The 20,265-nt window shown below is 40.0% G+C and overlaps 1 protein-coding gene across 1 annotated transcript in view; it reads left to right on the forward strand.

Moving 5' to 3' along the window:
* The first annotated feature begins 188 nt into the window (after nucleotides 1–188).
* Nucleotides 189–20,265, forward strand: part of tbx21 (T-box transcription factor 21) — a 39,940-nt gene continuing 19,863 nt past the window's right edge. The window contains exon 1 of the mRNA XM_043674874.1: nucleotides 189–911. Coding sequence (XP_043530809.1) covers nucleotides 382–911 — 530 coding nt within the window. The 5' untranslated portion in view covers nucleotides 189–381. The remainder of the gene's footprint in view (nucleotides 912–20,265) is intronic.

Here is a 20,265-nt window from a genome sequence, read left to right on the forward strand (position 1 = left end):
GCCCCATTCCCTCCCGAGGTTCCCTCATCCTCTCACTCCCAATCCTCCTCCGGGCCTCAGAGAGGGTGATTGGACGAATCAGAGTGCACTATGCAAATACGAAGAGAGAGCCAATGAGGAGCAGGTTGATGTTGCCTATTAATGAGGACTGAGCCAATCGGATTAGAAAGACCCTGAGGCTGCAGCCTGTAATATTTAACAGGAGCTGGTACCTGGGAGGCTGGTAGACAAGAGAGTTTAGAACCAGAATGGACATTATTACATTCAACAGCAATCTTCAAGTGTGATCACGCTCAGGGTCCTTTTTTTTGGTTTGTTTTGGTCTTAAAAACAAAAGTTTCACATTTTTTATTCATTTAATTCTCTCTCTCTGGACAGTCCATGGGAGGATCGACTCCAAATTCCGGCTCCAGTTTCCCCATCAGCATGTTGAACCAGCCAGAGTCCAGCGAGAACTTCAGCAAAGACGCCGAGAGGAATACCAAACCCATGCAAGATTTCCCCGAGCTGAGGTATGGCATGCAGGACCGGTTCTACCTAGCGGCTGACCAGTGCCAGAGCAACCCGGACTCTGTCCCTCTCCCGTACCCCAGCCAACACATCTCGGCGGCTGGCATCTCCGTGGGCAACGCCAGCAGGTTCCTGAGTCCAACTTTATCCAACTGCCCTTACCCCGCCACGAGAGCGCAGGTCCCCGGAGCGCCTAGCTACCCAGCCCCCGGGGCTGAGGTCTATTCAGCGGGCACTGACTCCTTCTCGGCCCCGTACGCTCCCTCCTTCCAGCGGACATCCATCTACGGCGTGCCGGGCTTGCAAGCAGCCGGGAAAGTGCAGATTCTCCTCTGCAATTACCAGCTTTGGGCTAAATTTCACAAACACCAGACCGAGATGATCATCACCAAGCAGGGCAGGTGAGTGCTTCTTACACCCGAGTTCTTGTTTATTTGGCGTTCTGTGTCACTCCTCCCAACAACGTTGGAGCAATCCGAGTTAGCGAGTCTGAAATTCGAACGGAACTGATCTGAATCCGAATTGTTCGGCTTCAGGAAGGAACAAATCAAATCTCGTGGAGATTTCAGGTCGCAGGTTCAGGCTGGTCAAACCTGCACCACACTCACTGATCTCTCTCTCTCTTTCTCTCTGTGTGTCCCTCTCACTCACTCGGAACACTCGCTTCATTTCGTGTCTGAGGTTAACTTCTTCAAAACCAAATCTCTGGGTTTCAGGATTACGCTGAGCGCGTGTGGTTTCCAAACTTGAAACACAATCTCTCTCTCTCTCTCTCTCTTTTTGCCCGCTTCTAGACTGAAGATTATCATTTCTACAGCCGATAATGAAAATGGAAGCCTTGCTAACTCCTCCCTGACAGAAACACAGGGTGTGGGTTCGGGGGAGGGGGATTGCTTGACCGCTGCCCGTGTTGTTTTATTTTGGCGAGCGAATGTGCACTCTTTCAAACCGCGTTCCGCCGTCTTTCCAGAGAGACTCACTTCCCTATTGTTCACACACACACACAGCGTTCCTTTCAGGCGAAATCTATCCCCCATTCCCAAGTCAGCGCGCTTTGTCAATTTCGTGAAACCGGCGAGAATTTCACTTTTACTCCCGACTGTCCAGTTGTCCGGACGCCTCCGAAGGGCGGGAGACCCCGTAAATGCCTGAGGAAGGACTGACCCTTCCTGGCTCCCTATACCTGGCCCGGGTAGCTCATGAATTTTGGACAACACCGGTTTGAGCGCCATAAGTTTGGTTATGAACTTCCAGGCCTATGGGCTTTTTTCCCCCCCGATCGAGGCAATTTTACCTTGGCTGAAGTCAGACAGATGTCAGGATTAGAGAAATTTCCTTTCAGGAACGGCTGTCCAATCTCCAGGTTAGCATCAGTGTTTTAGCTAAAAGACTATTTCAAATTGACCTTTAATCTAACCCAGGCTGGGGGAAGACTCGCAAAGAGTACAATTTCGTATCTTGGCCATAAACTGTTTATCTGCTGTCCGACCCTGACTCAGAAACTTTTAAAACATCCAAACTGCATTTGAAATCGCCACCGTCCCTCACAATCCCTCTCCCCAGTGTCTGCACAGACCGTGTTTGCTCAGGCTTTTGTCGTTACGAGCGGGAGTGATACATAAATCTGAAGATGTACCCCTTTTTCCGTCTCTACCCTCAGCGGTTGAAATCCGGGTTTGAAAGAGACTGAATGGTAGAGCTCAGAAGATATACCTACTCCCCTCGAATCTGAAACACTTTGTTTTTAATGTAAAAACCGTTCGATGACACAGGTGGCTTCTCACTCTTTCCGAACGCGATCGGCTATGATAAACTGTAGCTTGAATCTGCCTTGGGAAACAGACCTGAAGGCGCACCTGTCACTCACATTTTTCAGAAACACCCAATTTCCTGTAATCGAGGATGACTCCTTTTAAAGACAGTTTTCAAGCACTCTTTATAGGGAGTGTATCGCTCACGGACTGGGGATGTTCAAAGTATTTGTAACATATTCACTCAAACTGAGGGCAGGTCAAAACGGCACTCTCAGCCACTTGTCTATTTCAGCAACTTGCCTTGATGACTGACTCGGTTTGAGGTTTATAAATTTTAATCTGCTCCTTCATTACCCCGAGCCTGTTGCTGCGTGTGTATGTGCACATGTTCCTGTACCACAGCCAATCTGTTAGAGTATGTGGTCCACATAGAGGTTTGAGATTCATTACTCCACTTCATTGGTACCAGTAAACTCGAAGCCAGTTAACCCATTAAGTACTGGACAAAAAACAAGCTTAAGACCCTATCTCTTTTGCTTTTCTTTCTTAAGATGTGACAATTCATGGGAATTTCAAGATCAATGTAGATTCTGATTATCTTCATCACCTTTTGCAACACCAATGATCCACGTGGTACAACATTAATAATATTAAGTAGGATGGATCTATAAAACCATAAGAAATGATGCTACTCATATACAAATCTAAATGTGTTCACCCTCCCAAGCAAACTACACACACACGCCCAGTGCTTCATTCGATTCCCCGTGACCACACGATTTATAATTCATTTTTCAAAATTCTTCCCTCCACACCCCCCCCCCCCCCCACCCTCGCTTTCTCATGTCTTGACATCTTTGCAACTTCCGCCAAACATCCTGATCAAATTCGCTCTATAAAGAGAGTTTGCCTGGACCTCGGGAAGATTGCAAAGAGAAGGATACAGATCCCCGGCAAACTCTCGCCAGTCACTCCCAAACACATTCCCCACAGGGAGTTGGATTCACCAGCATCAGGGGCTCTTCAGCTTAACCGGAGGAGGGTCACAATTGTAGCTGTTGTATTTTTTGACTGCGTTAGTCCCGTCAGCAAAGCCCAACCTTACATCTTACCATCTGTCTCAAGTCAGCTCCTAATCAACTGGATACCTAGTCCGAGAATAGAATTTGCATGCAATTTTAACAGAACCTAAGGTCGGCGTATTGTAAAATTCGATGCCTGTATCGTATACCCAACTATTTTTCGGGAGAAGGACAAGGTTTCTTTAAAATAAACATTGCCGCATCTTTAAGAATTTAGATACCAACGCAAATAGGAAAGAACCCGCCCTGATATAACGCCCCTCACGCCCCCAGAGCGTCAGCAGAAACGCTTTATAAGCCCAGGAAGTCTTGTCAAAGTGTGGTAACCGGTGTCATGTAGGAAATGGGAGTCTAAATCATTTGCAAAAAGAGACAATGCATCGCAATTCTGCATTTTACACAGAGAAAGAGCATGGTATTTTTTTAAGAGGGGTTGGGTTAGGCTTGAATTCGTAACGTGCAGAATGCATAACGTAAAAATTTCAAAGATACCCAACAACATGCTCTTTTTAAATTCAAATTGATTGTTTTTTACAGTTTAATTTACGTGCTGCAAATTTTTAAAAAGAATTACAGTCAACCTTTGAATCTCAGTTTGGGGGAAAGTGTACATACATATGAGTAGTTCCGACTCACTGCATTGGCAGCATGCATTGTGCTTTATGACGAGTTATCCTTATCACTTCTTTCATTTTCTTGTAAATATTTCTTGTAGAATTGATTGATACTGGCGATATTGAGAGATATTTCATCAACCTTTTGAACAAGACTAGAGTAACCAATTGCAAGGAAATTGACAAGAAGATCACTCCCCTCCCCAAATAATCCTGTGCTGAAGTTACACTTTGTAACAACAACTTCAACAGTTTGGGCTTCGCTGCAATGTAGACATTTTCCGTTCTCGAATGTATTTTCTCGAAAAGAATATTTTCTCTCCCTTTTGGATTTTCTGAACTTTACTATTTTTTTGTTTCTGCTTCCCCCCCATTTTCATTCCTTCTCCTCTGTGTCTGTGAAGTTTATTCTCTGTTTACAGTTTATATCGACACCTATAGCCCATTGCGCCATCATTAAATATCTACCTGTACATAAATATCCTGCCTTACAACATTTACTTTTCCCCTCTTTTTCTGCCTCACTGCTTTCCCCTCTTCCTCTGAATCTTTTTTTTTGTCCGTGTGTTTTACCTTATCTCTTGAGTGCAAGCCTGGCCAACCACCTTTCGCGGCCAACACGCTATTTAATTAATTTCAGTCTGTCTGTCTCCCTAAATTTACTTCCCTGTGTTGTTATACTATCCTGGAATTTCTTGAAGAGCCATTTCTGTGTTTTTGAGGTAGTTTCAGCAGGTTATACTGGCCTTGTGTATGTGCGCCTAACCTGCCTGGTTGCTTTCATCTCCATTTTACGGAAATGAATATTAAAAACCGCAAGTCAAACTTTGTTTGCATCTTCTCCCTAGCGTTACATACTCCTCCGTGCGCAGCACCTTCCTCTAGAGTCTGTCTTTTTGCAGTGACCCACTGAGTATTGCACCTCCCACTGGCGAAAGGATGGGGTGTGTGTTTGAATTTTGGACAGACAGTGGGATGGGCCCCCAGAGAGATTAGGGTTCGAATTATATCTAAAACGCGAGCTCCCGCTCCCCCTTGCACTGTCTTCGTCAGAATAGTCCAATGTGAAATGAGTAACCAGGAGGTGATTCATCAAACTGAAATCTTTATTTAAAATGTGTAGGAGTTTATTTTAATTCTCTCCTCTTCAAAGAAATGGCCTTCCTTTCTTTCGCCCACTTCATTCATATCCATGCTAAAGGAAAAAAAGACGCTATGGTACATAGCATTCTATTTCAAAATAAGTCACAGGGCACTCTCAAGTGAGATTTCTTCTAAAATTAAAAAAAAACTATTTTTTTCAGGGGATTGCACCCTGGTTCAATTTTGTAAAATTTTTTGTTAATTGGAATCTGTAGAGTCTGTCCTTTGTGGATTCAAAATACTTCTTAAAATTGGTCTGGTTCTCAGTTCCTGTTTTGATGCCCTCAAAGTTGCCAAAAGCTATCTGAACTGAAGGGAGTACTCTGCATTGCAGCTCCAACCCTTACCACACTGGACTGTATGTCTTCACTTCTAATAAAACCTGACAATTTTAATCAACCTGCTTGGACATGTTATAAGACACATCTCCATGACCATCATAGTCCTGATGTAGTACCTGAACCTAAGGCCTTTTAGCTCAGAGAGAGGGATTCCCATTCCACCAGAAGGATCCCAATTAATTAAGTATAAACAACCCAATTCAAATCGATCTTGCTAACTTAGTTAGACATCGATAAATTATTTTCTTTCTCCTCTGTGTGTGTAACACACTGATACCAAAATACTAACTGAAGGTGCGCATTGTGGCTCAGTGGTTAGCACTGCTGCCTCACAGCACCAGGATCCCAAGTTCCCTTCCAGCCTCGGGGACTGTCTGTGTGGAGTTTGCACATTCTCCCCGTGTTTGCGTGGGTTTCCTCCGAGTGCTCTGGTTTCATCCCACAGTCCAAAGATGTACAGGTCAGGTGAATTGACCATGCTAAATTGCCCATAGTGTTAGGCACATTAGTCAGAGGGAAATGGGTCTGAGTGGGTTACTCTTCGGCAGGTCGGTGTGGACTTGTTGGGTTGAAGGGCCTGTTTCCACACTGTAGGTAATCTAATCTAAAAAGCAGAGAAACTCAGCAGGTCTGGCAAACTTGAAACATTAACTCAGTTTCTCTCTCCACAGTGAGACCTGCCGAGTTCTCCAGCATCCTGTGTTTATATGTCAGATTTCCAGTGTCTCTATGTTTTGTTTCTATTTGACCGAAGACAGATGTGAATGCCAAATGCCAAACACCTGGAAACCAACCTTGCACTACATCTTTGGAAACTTAAGGAATTAAACCTCCATCCGTTCAATGTACTTCCATTATTTTATGTTCACTGGGAAATCCATCCTTTTCTCTGTAATTAGTAGTTAAACCACAGGTCTGTAAAGAGGCAACCATTAGCAGGAACCTTTATAAATGAACGTGAAGCTATTCTGTATGTTTCATAAATTACAAATTTGGAGTGTTCATATCACTTCCGTGTATGATGGTAATATTTTGAAGTATTACAATTACCTCAGCAAACCAGCAAACCAAAGTTTCTATTAAATACAGTCTCGGCTCCGATATATATTTCCATCCTGCATATTCTAGTGTTGGTTCAAGTGAATGTTGAAGACCCAGACAGCCAACATCCTTCCCTTGAGCAACACAGATACGGCTGGTTATCAATGCTGTTTGTTGAAGCTTGCTGTGCACAAAATGGAGGCCAGGTTCACCCATTTAACAACAGCAATAAAACTTAAAGAAATTAGTTGCATGTGAAACACCTTGGAATGTTTCTGAATGACCTCATTGTGTAAATACAAAATATTTTTCAGATATATCAAAATTAATTGTCAATTAGAATTGCATAGATTTAAGTACAGAAGTCGGATATTCAACTTAGAAGATCTATTTCTTAGTTAAGTTGTTTATAATTTTCTTTTAATTTTGTGCCTGGAATGGTTTCTTTTTTCTCCTCAATGTCCACTATTGAAATGGTTCTATTGGAGCTGGCTATCTACCAGCAATGTACCCATATGGCCAATCTTAATACGTCATGTCTAGACAGTGAATGTCAGCAGGTCTTCAGCCAACAGTCACACATGCACTTTCCAGCTGGGGTCACTGGATGGTGACCAGGAGCTTTGGTGAATTATATTTTTCCCATCACTACTTGAAAGGTACTGAGGTCATGTGTGGCAATGCAACTTCTGATGATCTGGGCAAAGATCAGGAATTAAGCCTGAGACAGAGTTTGATGGACCTTAAGTTATATACCTCTTGCAGGAAGGATTGGAATGATAAATTGCAACAATGGCTCGGAGACTTAGCAGATTGTATGATCAAATGCAATGGCCCATTATTAATATCCAGAATGTGTTACTTTTGTATTATCCCATTGGATTCCACTGCGATATATATATCAATGAAGTATAATAGCCGATGCATGCATTTTTTTAAACTCTGTCCACATTAACTACAAAAAATACAGTAAAGATTTTGTCCATAATTTCATTGATTATTTTCATAGAATTTCATAGAATCCCTACAGCAAAGACTTTTGTTTATGTTGAGAGAAATATTTTGCTTTACATTAAATCAAAGTGTATTACACCGGCAGGAGCACATTGAAAATGTTAGTGCAGCAATAGAATCTTTCAGAGGAGCAGCAATCTTTCTGGAGACTTTCTTGACTATAGGATGTCTGCAAGCAGGCTACCTTGAACCGAAGGGCAGTCATTGTTGCAAGGTAGAATAGAGCTCTCATGGACAGCAATGTGACAATTATCAAATAATCTGCCTTTTGTGATATTGATTCAGGGATTGATCAGGAAACCAGAACTACCTCTCGCTCTCTTCTTTAAAATGGCACAAGTGCTGTTTAAAAATGTGGTTTAAAAAAAATTGTACGTACTCATCACTTCTGAATGTGTGGAATATAGACTGTGTTTATGAAGCCATTTTACCTGCAGGTTACTGTATCCAACCTTAATAGTCAGTCAATCTATGAACTTTAAACCAGCATTGCTTTCCAAGATTAGAAGGTATTTCTGAATACATCATGATCCAGATTTGTGCAGCGATCAGCAAAGCAATCTTTGCTATCTTTGATAAACTCATCATACTAAAATATTTTGAAAGGTTAGTTAAATATCAGGCCGACCCATCTAAATACTTGTGAATTATCATTGCAGTCTTTATAAGTTGCTTGACACACTGAAGGCTTACAGCAAGTTTATCATCATGATCTACTAGTCTCTCTAGTATTCAGGTATATTATAGGCATTGTACTGTTTTAATTATGTATCTTTCATTTAATCATATCTTTTGTATGTGACTGTTGTACTATCTGGCTCCTTGACTGACCTGTTATTTAGTGTGCTTGATATGACCATGTGTGTTCCTGCATAGTGAACGTTATGTAAGGAAACCTTTACAGTAATATCTAGATAAATGCCCACTTAATTTGATCAAAAACCTATGTCCAGATATACATTTAACATTAGAGCAGATGAATGCAGCGGGAGATTTTGTAACCAAATTAAGTACTGTACATTGACAGGAAATGCTTAGCGAGTCAAATAGAATGGAAAACTGAATAGATGGTTATAACATTTCAAACAGCTTTCAATTTCTAAATGTTTAGGCTGTCTTTTAGCCGCATTTGGTTGTTGTTTAATTTGTTCTTTCATTTTGATTTCCAGGATGTAGCATTCTCCTCCCCACCCTCATTTTAGCTCTCGTTACCCAGGCTAGACTCTGTGTGTCTGTGAATGAACGTATGTGAATGAGATCATATGCTACTGCACTTTGCCGAAGTACTGTCTGGTGTTTATTTTTCAGTGCTTAGTGTTAAGAGTATATCTCATTTGGCCTGTGCAAAGTTCTTGTCAGCTCTGTAGTAGCACGTGTTGGTGTTGTTCTGGGAGTAGCTGAACTCTGCGTTACCCCAGTGCTGTCAGGAGACATGTTTATAAACCTGTTCAATGAGCCACGGCATTGTCAGCCCTGCAGCTAGATGAGACTTAGCTTCTTAGAAGCAACCTTTCCTCCAACCACATTAAATATGAAATAAAGCCCACTTAGGAGGGCAGGATTTCAAATGGCAATGTCCAAATATTGTAGCTTTCAACATTTGGTTATTGTGCATCTTAAGAACCACAATTTTTGCAGTAATTCACAGAATCTAGACAGGAACAGTGTTTTATATCTAGTTACACAGGGTAGAAAGATTGATACATATGCGTGTATAATAGGAGGGAATTTCTAAATTTAAATGAGTCCTGGAATCTAATCTGAATAATGTTACTAATTGTTTTGTAGCTTCTCCCAATACCTATTAGTGCAACCAACATTAGCAACTATTCCTTATCTGAGCAATACAAAGAACAGTTTACAATCTACAACAGCAAGTTATTCAGTCAGTAAAGCTATGTTTCATCAGTTGGCTTTTGAGAATGCCCAGGAGGTAAGCCACCACCCAGAAACATAACTCCGAAATCTGAACGTGTGCCTCAAGCCAAAACCTTCTTATGTTAACTCTGTGAATGATAAATATATTGTACTGTACTCATGATTTGGAGAACAAACTTTCCTTTTTCTATAGAAGGTGCTATCCAAACTCTGTCAGTATTTTGATAAAATGATCAGTCTTCTTGTAGAATAAATGATAATTATGGATAAACTAACTGACCAGGACCAGGAAGTGTGACAGGGAGGTGGGTAAATTAAAGATAAGCCTCATTCCTACTCCCCAACTAATATCCACTGTGTCATAGGGATTGTGTTGGAGTCTCACTGTTTATATCAATGACTTGGGTGGAGGGACTGAACATATTATTGCCAAATTGACTGGTGACTCAAAGATAACTAGGAAAGTAAATGTTAAAGAGGACATTAAGAAACTACAAAAAGAAATAGAATCGTAGAACCCCTACAGCGCAGAAGGAGGTCATTCGGCCCATCAAGTCTGCACTGACCCTCCAAAGAGCAGCTCTAGATGGTGAGAGAATGCAGAGGTCTGAGATGCAGAGCAGTTTGGTTGTCCTTGTGCTTGAACTGAAAAAAAAATTGTAGATACATCAAGTAATTAGGAAAGCCGATAGAATGTTATCACTTATCGTGAGAGGAATTGGATGCAAAAGTAGTGAGGCTACTTTTCAGTTATTCAGGGTATTGATAAGACTACATCTGTGTACAGTACTGGTCACCTTACTAAAGGAAGGATGTAAATGCATTGGAAGCAGTTCAGAGAAAATTTGCCAATCTAATATCCAGAATAGGTGAGTTGTCCAATGAGGAAAGGTTAGATTGTTTCAATCTGCTGTTTATAGTTTATATCCACTGGATCTTAGAAGAGTAAGAGGAGACCTGATCAAAACATATAAGATCCTGACTTGACTGGGTAGATGGGAGAAAGTAGAAATTGGGATTGCAGTTTAAAAAATAAAACAGAAGAGGCAAGAAGCTTTCTTACAAAGGTCTTGGTGTCTTTGTAACTCTCTTCCTGAAATTGCAGCAAAAACAATCCTTGAATATTTCTAAGGCAGAAGGGAATACACTTTTGGTAAGCAAGGTCTGAAAGGTTATCAGTGGCAGACGGGAATGCAGATTTGAGGTTACAATCAGATCAGACAGGATCTTAATAAATTGCAAAGTGGGCTCCAGGGGCCAAATGGCCTACTCCTGCTCCTCATTTGTATATTTGTAAGTACAACAAAACCAATGAAACCCGGTAAAGGTTTTACTGTCTAGTCCAGTTTAAGGGCATTAAGGCCAATAGTAGTACCCTGAGGCTTACTGTCCCCTTCAAACTTTCAATCAAGCCAACTGAGTCAAGTGGCCACCATAATTCTAAATGACATAACTGCAGTAAGGGAACAGCCCTTGAATTGCTGAAAACTACAATGTTCCCAAATGGATTGAATGGCAAGTGTGCCATCCAGGATGATAGAGACGGAAGAAAGACCCAACTTCCCAGTCTGGATTGAGTTCATTGATTGCAGGCAAATGTCAAAAGCTTTATCTGGCTTTGACATAGGCCTAAGGAGGTTAAAAGTGTGCCAGAGTTTCCATATGGAGTACTCTCCAGAGCCCATACTACTATCCATCCCAAACATGATGTGACATTAAGACTGGATAGGCACTAGATTTATTTAGCCTTCAGTGGATATCCACTAACAAATAGAAGGGAAAAATTGAGGGTAGTGATGTTGGAAGAGGAGAGGACGGACCAATACCATACTGCAGTACTGTACTAATCATATTAATCAGGTCATTCAACCTCAAGACCTCTTATCCCTTTACACCTGTATTTACACACAGCACTTTTTAAAAATGCAGACGTCAGCAAATTTACCACATCAGAACAAGTTCTATAAGCAGATAAGAGACTGAACAACAACTTGCATATTCTGCAAAAATAACTTTAAAATAGGAAGGGGTTACAATGCAAGAAAAATTGTCTTGCTAAAGCAATAGGCACATTGAATATTGTTTTAAATTGCTGCAGAAAACACTTAATTACATCAGTAAAGTTATTAATTCACTTTGTCATTCTTAAAATAGCAAACAAAGGAACATTACACAAATGGTGAAATGCAAATTTCACAAATAGTAATTTCAGGGGCACAGATTTCTAATACCAGACCTAACTAACAAAACCATTGGATTCTGAAAAAAATGTGAAACATTAGTCTATAGTTGTTCAAAATTATCACTGATGTTTGAAAATCCTTCCATGAACTAACCAGTCCCTATCTCTATAATCTGTGTCAGCCTGATTAAATTTTTTGTATTTCCCCGATTCTGATCTCTTGGCACGTCCTGATTTTAATTGCTACACAACTTTTGATCATGTCTTTAACTGACTAGATCCTAAACTCTGGAATTCCTACTCATAACCACTCCATCTCTCTACATCTCTCCTTACCTTTATGATGCTGCTTAAAACCAACCATTTAATCAAGCTTTGGTTTCCTATCATAATATCCCTTTAGCTAAGTAATCAAATTTTTTATAATGGTTCTTATATTGGTTTACTACATAATTGTACAAATGCATGCTACTGTTGTTCCTTCACCTCATACAATGCCTGAATGGATAGTTGTTGTACAATAATTTCATTTATATCATTAGTTTCAGACTTTCTTGTATATTTTTCCAAAAAGTTACATTATTCATACATTTGTAAAAATACATTACAAAGCATTTCAATTTCAATATTACACAATTTGCAATAAAATTAAACTTTTACAAGTATTCGAGACACAAGAGTAATCGTATAAACTCAAGTTTCACTCTTGAGATTAATGGAATGACTGTCCGATCCTACCCCCAATCAATGCGATACCACTTTCAGATTTACTTCACATGCAAAAAAAAGTATGCAAAGATAGTTCTGCAGATTCTAATTTGGTATGGGAAAGGTTAACCAGTTGTTCTGTATTTGAACCATTAAAACATCAGGATTCCTCAGGGGCTTGACAGGATAAATGCTGAGAGGATGTTAACCCTCACGGGAGAGTCTAGAACCAGAAGGCATAGTCTCAGAATAAAGAACCGACAATTTAAAACTGAGATGAGGAGGAATGTCTTCTCTCAAATGATCAAAGATGAATCTTTGGATTTCCTTGCCACAGAGTCCTTGTGTATATTTAAGGCTGAGATAGATTCTTGATCAATAGAGAAATCAAGAGTTGTGGGGAAAGAGCAGGAAAGTGGAAGTGAGGAGTGTTAGATCAGCCATGATCCTATTGAATAGCTGAGTAGGCTTGAGTAATTAAATGGCTTATTTTGTTCCTAATTCTTGTGGTGTTATGGTCTAATAATTGATGATTCTTATTTTGGTGCCAACAGGGATAACTGTTTTGTGACCTCTTTTGCTTAATATCTTCCTAAATGATCTGGAGCTAGAAGTCACAGTTACAGGGGCTAGACATTCAGATGATACATAGTTAATAAAGTTGTTCAGCTGAAATATTGATAGGATGTGCTGTAAGATTTGAATGTACTAGAGAGTTATGGGAATTATAGTAGATTCAATTTAATATAGAGAAATGTAAACTGCCTCACGAAAATACACAACGGTCATTTACATAGAAAGAAAATAAGGTGCATGGGAAGCGAATACAACACTGACAATCCTGATAGATAGCGAATTGGAACAATTGCAACAGTGCTCACTTGCATTGAGTTAAGTAAATTCAATTTCTGGGGAAATCTTAAACATCAATGCACCCTGTATAACCAAAATAGTGAAATAATCCTGACATATTCCATATCATTGATCCATCTAAACTTTAGCCTTTACAATAACTGCAGGTTTTATCACTTTTAATAATAACAAGTAATCACTATGATTAGTTAAAAGTTCAATTATTTCAAATGACTACTGGAAAATAAACTATATGGGTTGTGGCCACTTTAGGTTGGAATTCCTATATTAACGACAATTGCTTATATATGCGATTGCACAATACAATGTTACGACTAATGGCTAATAAGTCAGAGAATTAGCCCAGAAAATATAGTATTGTAAAAACAAAATGTTGAATTACCTGCAGTTTAGTGAGGTGAAACAAATTGCATTTGGGAAGTAAAATGTATGGCAAGTGTTAGGTTCATGAATCTATGTAGCCAGTTGTGCGCCTATATTCTTTATCAACAGAGTACAATTCTGCAATTTCACTTTTGATTCAATAGCCATTCCTAGTATTTAAATTTAAAATAGACTTAGTAGATTATTAAACTGTAATGTTTAGTCTTTCTTTGGCTAACCTTTCATTCATCTCTTATTGTCCCTTTCTTTGGCTTTGTCAATTTTTGCCTGAAAGATTTTAATTTATAAATACTTGGGTCATTTTATAACATTCAGAGGTTAAATCAGTTAAGTCAGCACAAACCGAGAATTTAACTTTTGACTTCCAGGCCTGTGTACCTCTGTTTCTCACTAGGAGATAAATTTACAAGAAACATCCAAAAGTCTTTGAAATTTACATTCACAGAGCTGCAAGTAATCATTGATCTTGTTTGTCTAGTCCCAAAGCATAAATATGCTCTCATCAGCGATTAGCTGGAAGCCAATTTAAACTCAATGACATTAGTTTCAGACAGCTTGTTCTTAAATATATAATTTACATATTCAGCAGCTTATGTTCTATGTGTACACTGCAACCCCGACCTGAACAATGCGGGGATACCTAACATTTAACTTTCACAGTCTCATTTCCAGCCAGGTTCGTATTTATATGTTGCAAATTAGTCATAATGCTCACACCAATAAAATAATTTCATCACCTCCTTTACACCAATTTAAATGTGTTTTTCTAGATGAATATAAGTTGCAATCCTGTGCATCCACAGTGCCTGATTAACATTCTTATTAATGCAAGTTAAAAAATTCACAAGAATTGGATTGAATGCAGTTCTGTTACAACAACTTCAATTTACTTTCTCTTTCACCAAGCAGAGCAGGCATGAACAAGTGTTTGTGTAAAGCAAAGATATTCATCAGGGCAAATAATCTTCATTTTTAGTGAACAGATATATGCAATCTTCTCCCAATTTGGCCTCATGTCAAGTTAGTACATTAATTTAAATTCTTATCCTCACCTTCAAATCTCACTGCAGCCTTGCCTTTTCTTTCCTCTTTCCCCTCAAATTCTGTAATTCTCGAAGGATGCTTTCCTCAAATGCTATCCTCATGCATATTTCCATCAGCTCACTCCATCATTGGAACTGTGTCTTTAGCTGACTTGGTTTTGGAATTCTCATTCTAAACCTCTCCACTTCTCCCTCCTTCACATTCCTTAAACCCTTTGACCTAATGTTCAGCCACCTTTTCTAATGTCCCCTCTATTTGAAATCTGATAAGGTTCCTGTGACTCACATTAGGGATGTTTTACCAAAAGTATGGTGCTATAATGGTTTTGATATTGTTGCAGCACCAGTGAATGGAGACACAGAGTTTCAGAGTTCTATGTTTCAGTATATTCCAATTTGGTCATACATTGTTGTCATGAGTGGTTGGCTCACAATCAACAGATTAATTGTCTGCCCTGATGTCAGGAAAGAAAGGTTTACAAAAAGAGAAGAGAAATGGTTCCAACATATTTAATGCAATAATATTGTTCTGAGTTCAGAAGACACAAGATAGTTTACATGCATATGTTGTAGCAAGGAGAACCTTCTTTGGCACTAGTATTTTTGCAATGTATTCAGCAATATATTATCAGTCATACATTTGCATACTGTTGTTAAACAAGGAACTTGCATTTACATAGTACCTTTCATAAGTTCAGGACAACCAAAAATGCCCCTCTGGCAATCATTCTGAAATATAATCATTGCCCTATTTTTGAGAAATGTAGCAGATAATTTGTGTCCAGCAAGATCCCACAAGTAGCGACAAGATAATGACTTGGTAATCTCTTTAAGTGATATTGATTTGAAGGATGAATATTAGGCTCGGGAAAATTTCACTGTTATTCTTTGAAATATTGCCATGCGATAGAGAGCTGGCAGGGTCACAACTTAATAGACAAAAACCGAACTAACTACAGATGGTGGAAATCAGAAAAACAAACAGAAATTGCTCGAAAAGCTCAGCAGATCTGGCAGCATCTGTGGAGAGAAATCAAAGTGAAAGTTGTGGGTCTAGTGACCCTTCCTCAGAACATTCTGAGTTCTGAGGAAGGGTCACCTGACACAGATTTTAACTAGGATTTCTCTCCAGATGCTGCCAGACCTGCTGAGCTTTTCTAGCAATTTTGTCCCAGTTTAATAGCTTACCTGACAGATGGTGCTCCCAACGGTGCAGGACTCCTTCAGTACATTGTACAGAAGATACAACAGAATGACGGGTGTTAGCATAGGCAACCCAAGATTTTGTTCTGGTGTCTGAGATTGCAGATTGGACTTTCTGATCCTCCCCCATTGCCAACAGTATTGATTGTTGTTTTGCATAAGTCTTAGAACTATCTTCAATAAATATTACCGGTCATAGATTGCTAGTTTACACAGTTGAAATATTGGATATAATTAGAGGAATTCATCAGAAGTTTTCCATGTGTGTTGTAGTTCAGGACTATAAATAATGATGATGGAGGTTCTAAATTTCTTTCCATCACATGTGAAAGTACACAATTAGTCCTAAGCATGCTGCAAATATAATACTGAATTACCAAGGTACATCATAAATGCACAAATCAACTGGTTCATTCAAGAAAAAAATTAGACACCATGAATTGTGAGCCTGCATAAGCTGCTGGTAAATGTGGAACACTGCCATTTACTTTGAAGAAATGGTTACTTTTATGATGGTAAAATGTAAAGTATGTAGATTAGTTTGATCTCAGAGTAGGATAAAAATTCGGCACAACATCGAGGGCCAGTACTGTGCTGTACTGTTCTATGTTTTATGTTCTGTTGGTGCAGCGATGATGCTAACCAAATTTTTTTTATTGCATTTCTGAAATGTTGTGAGCTCCTGTGCATTGCTAGGTTAATGCATTTTGTTTTTCCCTGCAAAGTATCTGGGAATACTGTTAAATGCATTTTCCTGGAATCATTCTGATTGGGAAGGTATAGTTGGGGGATGGACTGAGGGGTGTACAGGGAATGAATACTATGGAAGCCTGACACAGAGATCTCAATTTGATAGGACGTAAACCAGCAGATAGGATAGGATAGGATATAAACCAATGGGTAGTGAAGGTGCCTAGGCTAGACAATTTGCTTCTGCCAATAGTTTTAAGTGTTAACTCTAATTAACAGTGTTTAAATATTTAGATGGCATTTAAGATTGCAGTTTGGTCAACTGAATCTCAACATTTGAATTATCTACCCCTCTGTAGTGGCATTTAATGTCTTCAGGAGACTGCAGTGGTTTTTCAACACATTAAAAACAGCAGAAAACTAGATGGTCCAGCACCAAATATGGTTTTACTAACAGGAGCAAATAATCACGGTTACAATTGAAATAGTTCTCTAATGCATATAGCAAAGGCCAAAGGTGCTTTGACTTCACTGCATGATTTTTAGATTTGAAAGCCAAAAGCTTTTTTTAATCAGTGAACTAATTTTATGTGATGAATCCGTATGGTTATATACAGTCATGTCATATTACCCTTTCACTATCTTTCTGCATCACTGTGGTCTGATGTATAATTTGTTGACTGTTTGAAAACTAAAGCAAATCCATTCTGTGAAGTCGTGTTTAGCAGCAAGTGATGCAATGGGAGGTTGACACACACCCGAAATTTTGCATTTGCGAGCTCTGAGCATTTATGGCAGTTGTGGAGCTCCAAGCCAGTGAACAGCTTCATGGCAGCTTTTTAACTCCTTTCATTTCTCTTTCAAACTGTCCGGTGCAGCCGAAATTGCAACAGGATTTGTGTCCTGCTGCAGTGAAAATGATCCACTGTTAGAGATCTCATCTGAATCCTCGTTATCCCACGGTCTTCCTGTCCCTTCCTCTCACAGACTGTCCAGCTTACTCCCATAAGACTATATCAAATAAGAACAGGAATAGGCTTTTCGGCCCCTTGAGCCTGTTCCTTGATTCAATAGGAGCACAGCTAATCCTACACTTGTCTTGTCCATTTTCCTGCGTTTTCCCTGTAACCCTTGAATTTCCTCTTAATTAAGAATCTATTTCAGCCTTAAATGTACATTCTAACCTCATAGCTCTATGGCAAGGAGTTCCAAAGAACCCGAGAGAAAAAATTCCTCCTTACCTCACTTTTAAATTTGTCACCCCCATTATTCTGAGACCATGCTCTCTTATCCCAGACTGCCCCAGGTGAAGAAACACCCTCTCAGCATTTACCCCGTCAAATCCCTTAAGAATTCTACATGTTTCAATGAGATTGCCTCTCACAGACAGCAAAGTGGTTATTAACGACTGGATCATGTTGGTTCATGATAGGTATTGGCCAGGGAACTGGGCAGAAGTCCCTGAAATGAAAACAAAACACTGGAGAGACTAAGTAAATCAGGCAGCACCTGTAGAGAGAGAGAAACATAGTTAACGCTTTGAAGGCTGAGAAGAGTCATATTCAACTTGTGTTGCATTGACTGTGTTTCTCCCTCCACAGGTGGTACCAGAGTTGCTGAGCCTCTCCAGCATTTTTCGTTTTTATTCTTTTTTAGCCCCAGCCTCCATAGCACTTTGCATTTTACAGAAAAACCCTACTGTTCTTCAATTAAGGGCCTCAGCATTTTTTTCCTCGAATTATAGAACCCCAGACCTAATGCTCAATTTTCTACAGAAGAGCTGGAACCTACAAGATTCAAGAGATGCGATTGTTACTGAGTCATAGTAATCATTCAGGGTCTGCCATTCAGTACTCAACTCAAGATGGTTTTGATGGTCCATACCTATTGGACTGATGGCATTTCAAACCTTCATGTGACTTGCTGGTGACAAATAAAGAAACTGCTTTACTGAATCATTAGGTGTCCATTTTACCACAGGCCCCTCCAATTGATTGTTATCCCATTGTGATAGAACCTCGCAGCCCTTCCCCCGCCACTTCACTGAATGTTTGAGATTTTAGATTATTGCAAGGCTCAGTTTCATTTCAAATTGACATTTTCGTCGGAAACTAGTAATGGAACTCGGCTGTTGTATTTTCTTTCTCCGCTCGAGTGGTTTTTACTGAAAACGTTTCAATCATGTGATCCACTACGCTTTCCTGTACATACCAGAGCGAGCAAGTCAGAAAAGCCAATGAACCTTAGCCAGTTTCCTCACTCAGTTTGTTACTCTGATTACTTGATTTTATCATTTTTAAAAATAGGTTTACATTATTTGAAAATTGATCCAATTATCGAAAATATATCCAATGCACAATCCAATTTCAAAATTATTGAAGTCAGGCACAATACATGATGCATCTCCAGTTATCTGTTGCTAGTCATTTGACAAGTTGGGTTGGGATATCTGGCTGGCATGAACAGGTTGGACTGAAGGATCTGTTTCCGTGCTGTACATCTCTATGACTCTTAAGACTAAATGTTAGCTGAATCAGATTCTGATGAACCTTTTAAAACCAAGGCAGCTGTTCTCATCTACTGTTCCAGAATCATCCCAGTCCTTAACATGGATCTCCCCCTATGCTTTCTACTACCTCCTGATAATTGGCACCCACCTCCAGATCGCTTGTTCCTATTCCCAGTAAACTCATTGACCCAGCAACTTCCTCTCCTGCCTTCCACCCCATTGTTGGCCAAGACTGTTAACATTCTCACTATTAGTTGTTGTCCCTCTCTCCTTTTAAATTTGTGACCATCACCACCCTCAAAAAAAAAACATTGTACACACCATCGTTCCAAACTCCTACTCCACTTCCTGTTCCTCTCCAAAGTCTTTGAAGATGTTATGGCCTCCCAAACACTGATCTTTCACTGAACGCTATGTCTGAATCCCTCCAATCAGGTTTCTGCTCCTATCACAGTACCAAAACAACTCTTATCATATGACTGTGACCAAGTTGAACCTTTCCTCTTCAATTGTCTGCACGCTCTGCTTCACTGACTTTGACCTGAAGACCAGTAGATGGGATTGCACTCTCCTGATTCCATTCTTATCAATCTGTTTCTAGCCATAGCATCTTGGGTAATGTCTGTTCCTCGTGACATCACACTCCAACATGTGGTACTCTCTCCAGATTTTGAGTACCCTTCATTTCTCAACTCTTGACTTCATATCTTAGAATCACACAGGACAGAAGAGGCTCTTCACCCCATCAACTCTAAAGTGACAAAAAGCTAGCCTAATCTACACTTTGCAGCACTTGGCCCATAGCCTCGAATGTTATGACACTTCAAGTGCTTATCCAAGAGGTTATCCACTTCAACTCCCCTCCCAGGAATGCAATCCAGACGCCCACCACCCTCTGGTTGAAAAGGATTTTTCTCAATTCCCCTCTGAACCTCCTGCTTTTCACCCTAAATGTATACCCCTTGTTATTGATCCTCACTCTAAGAGGAACAGCTGCTTTCTATCCAGCCCGCCCCTCACAACATTATGCCCCTCTAAAGGCTGAGTGGGGACCTGAAAACAGGTCACCACTCAGCCTTTCCCTGCTCTGAAGAAAACACCTTGAGCTTATCCAGTCTGTCTTCATAGCTACAGCACTCCATCCCAGGCAACATCCTGGCGAATCTCCTCTGCACCCTCTCCACTGCAATCACATCCTTCCTATGGTACAGTGACCAGAACTGCACACAGCACTCCATCTGTGGCCTAACCAAAGTCATAGACTCATAGAGATGTACAGCATGGAAACAGACCCTT

This window comes from Chiloscyllium plagiosum, chromosome 33 (assembly GCF_004010195.1).
Source record: "Chiloscyllium plagiosum isolate BGI_BamShark_2017 chromosome 33, ASM401019v2, whole genome shotgun sequence".
Taxonomy (NCBI): Eukaryota; Metazoa; Chordata; class Chondrichthyes; order Orectolobiformes; family Hemiscylliidae; genus Chiloscyllium; species Chiloscyllium plagiosum.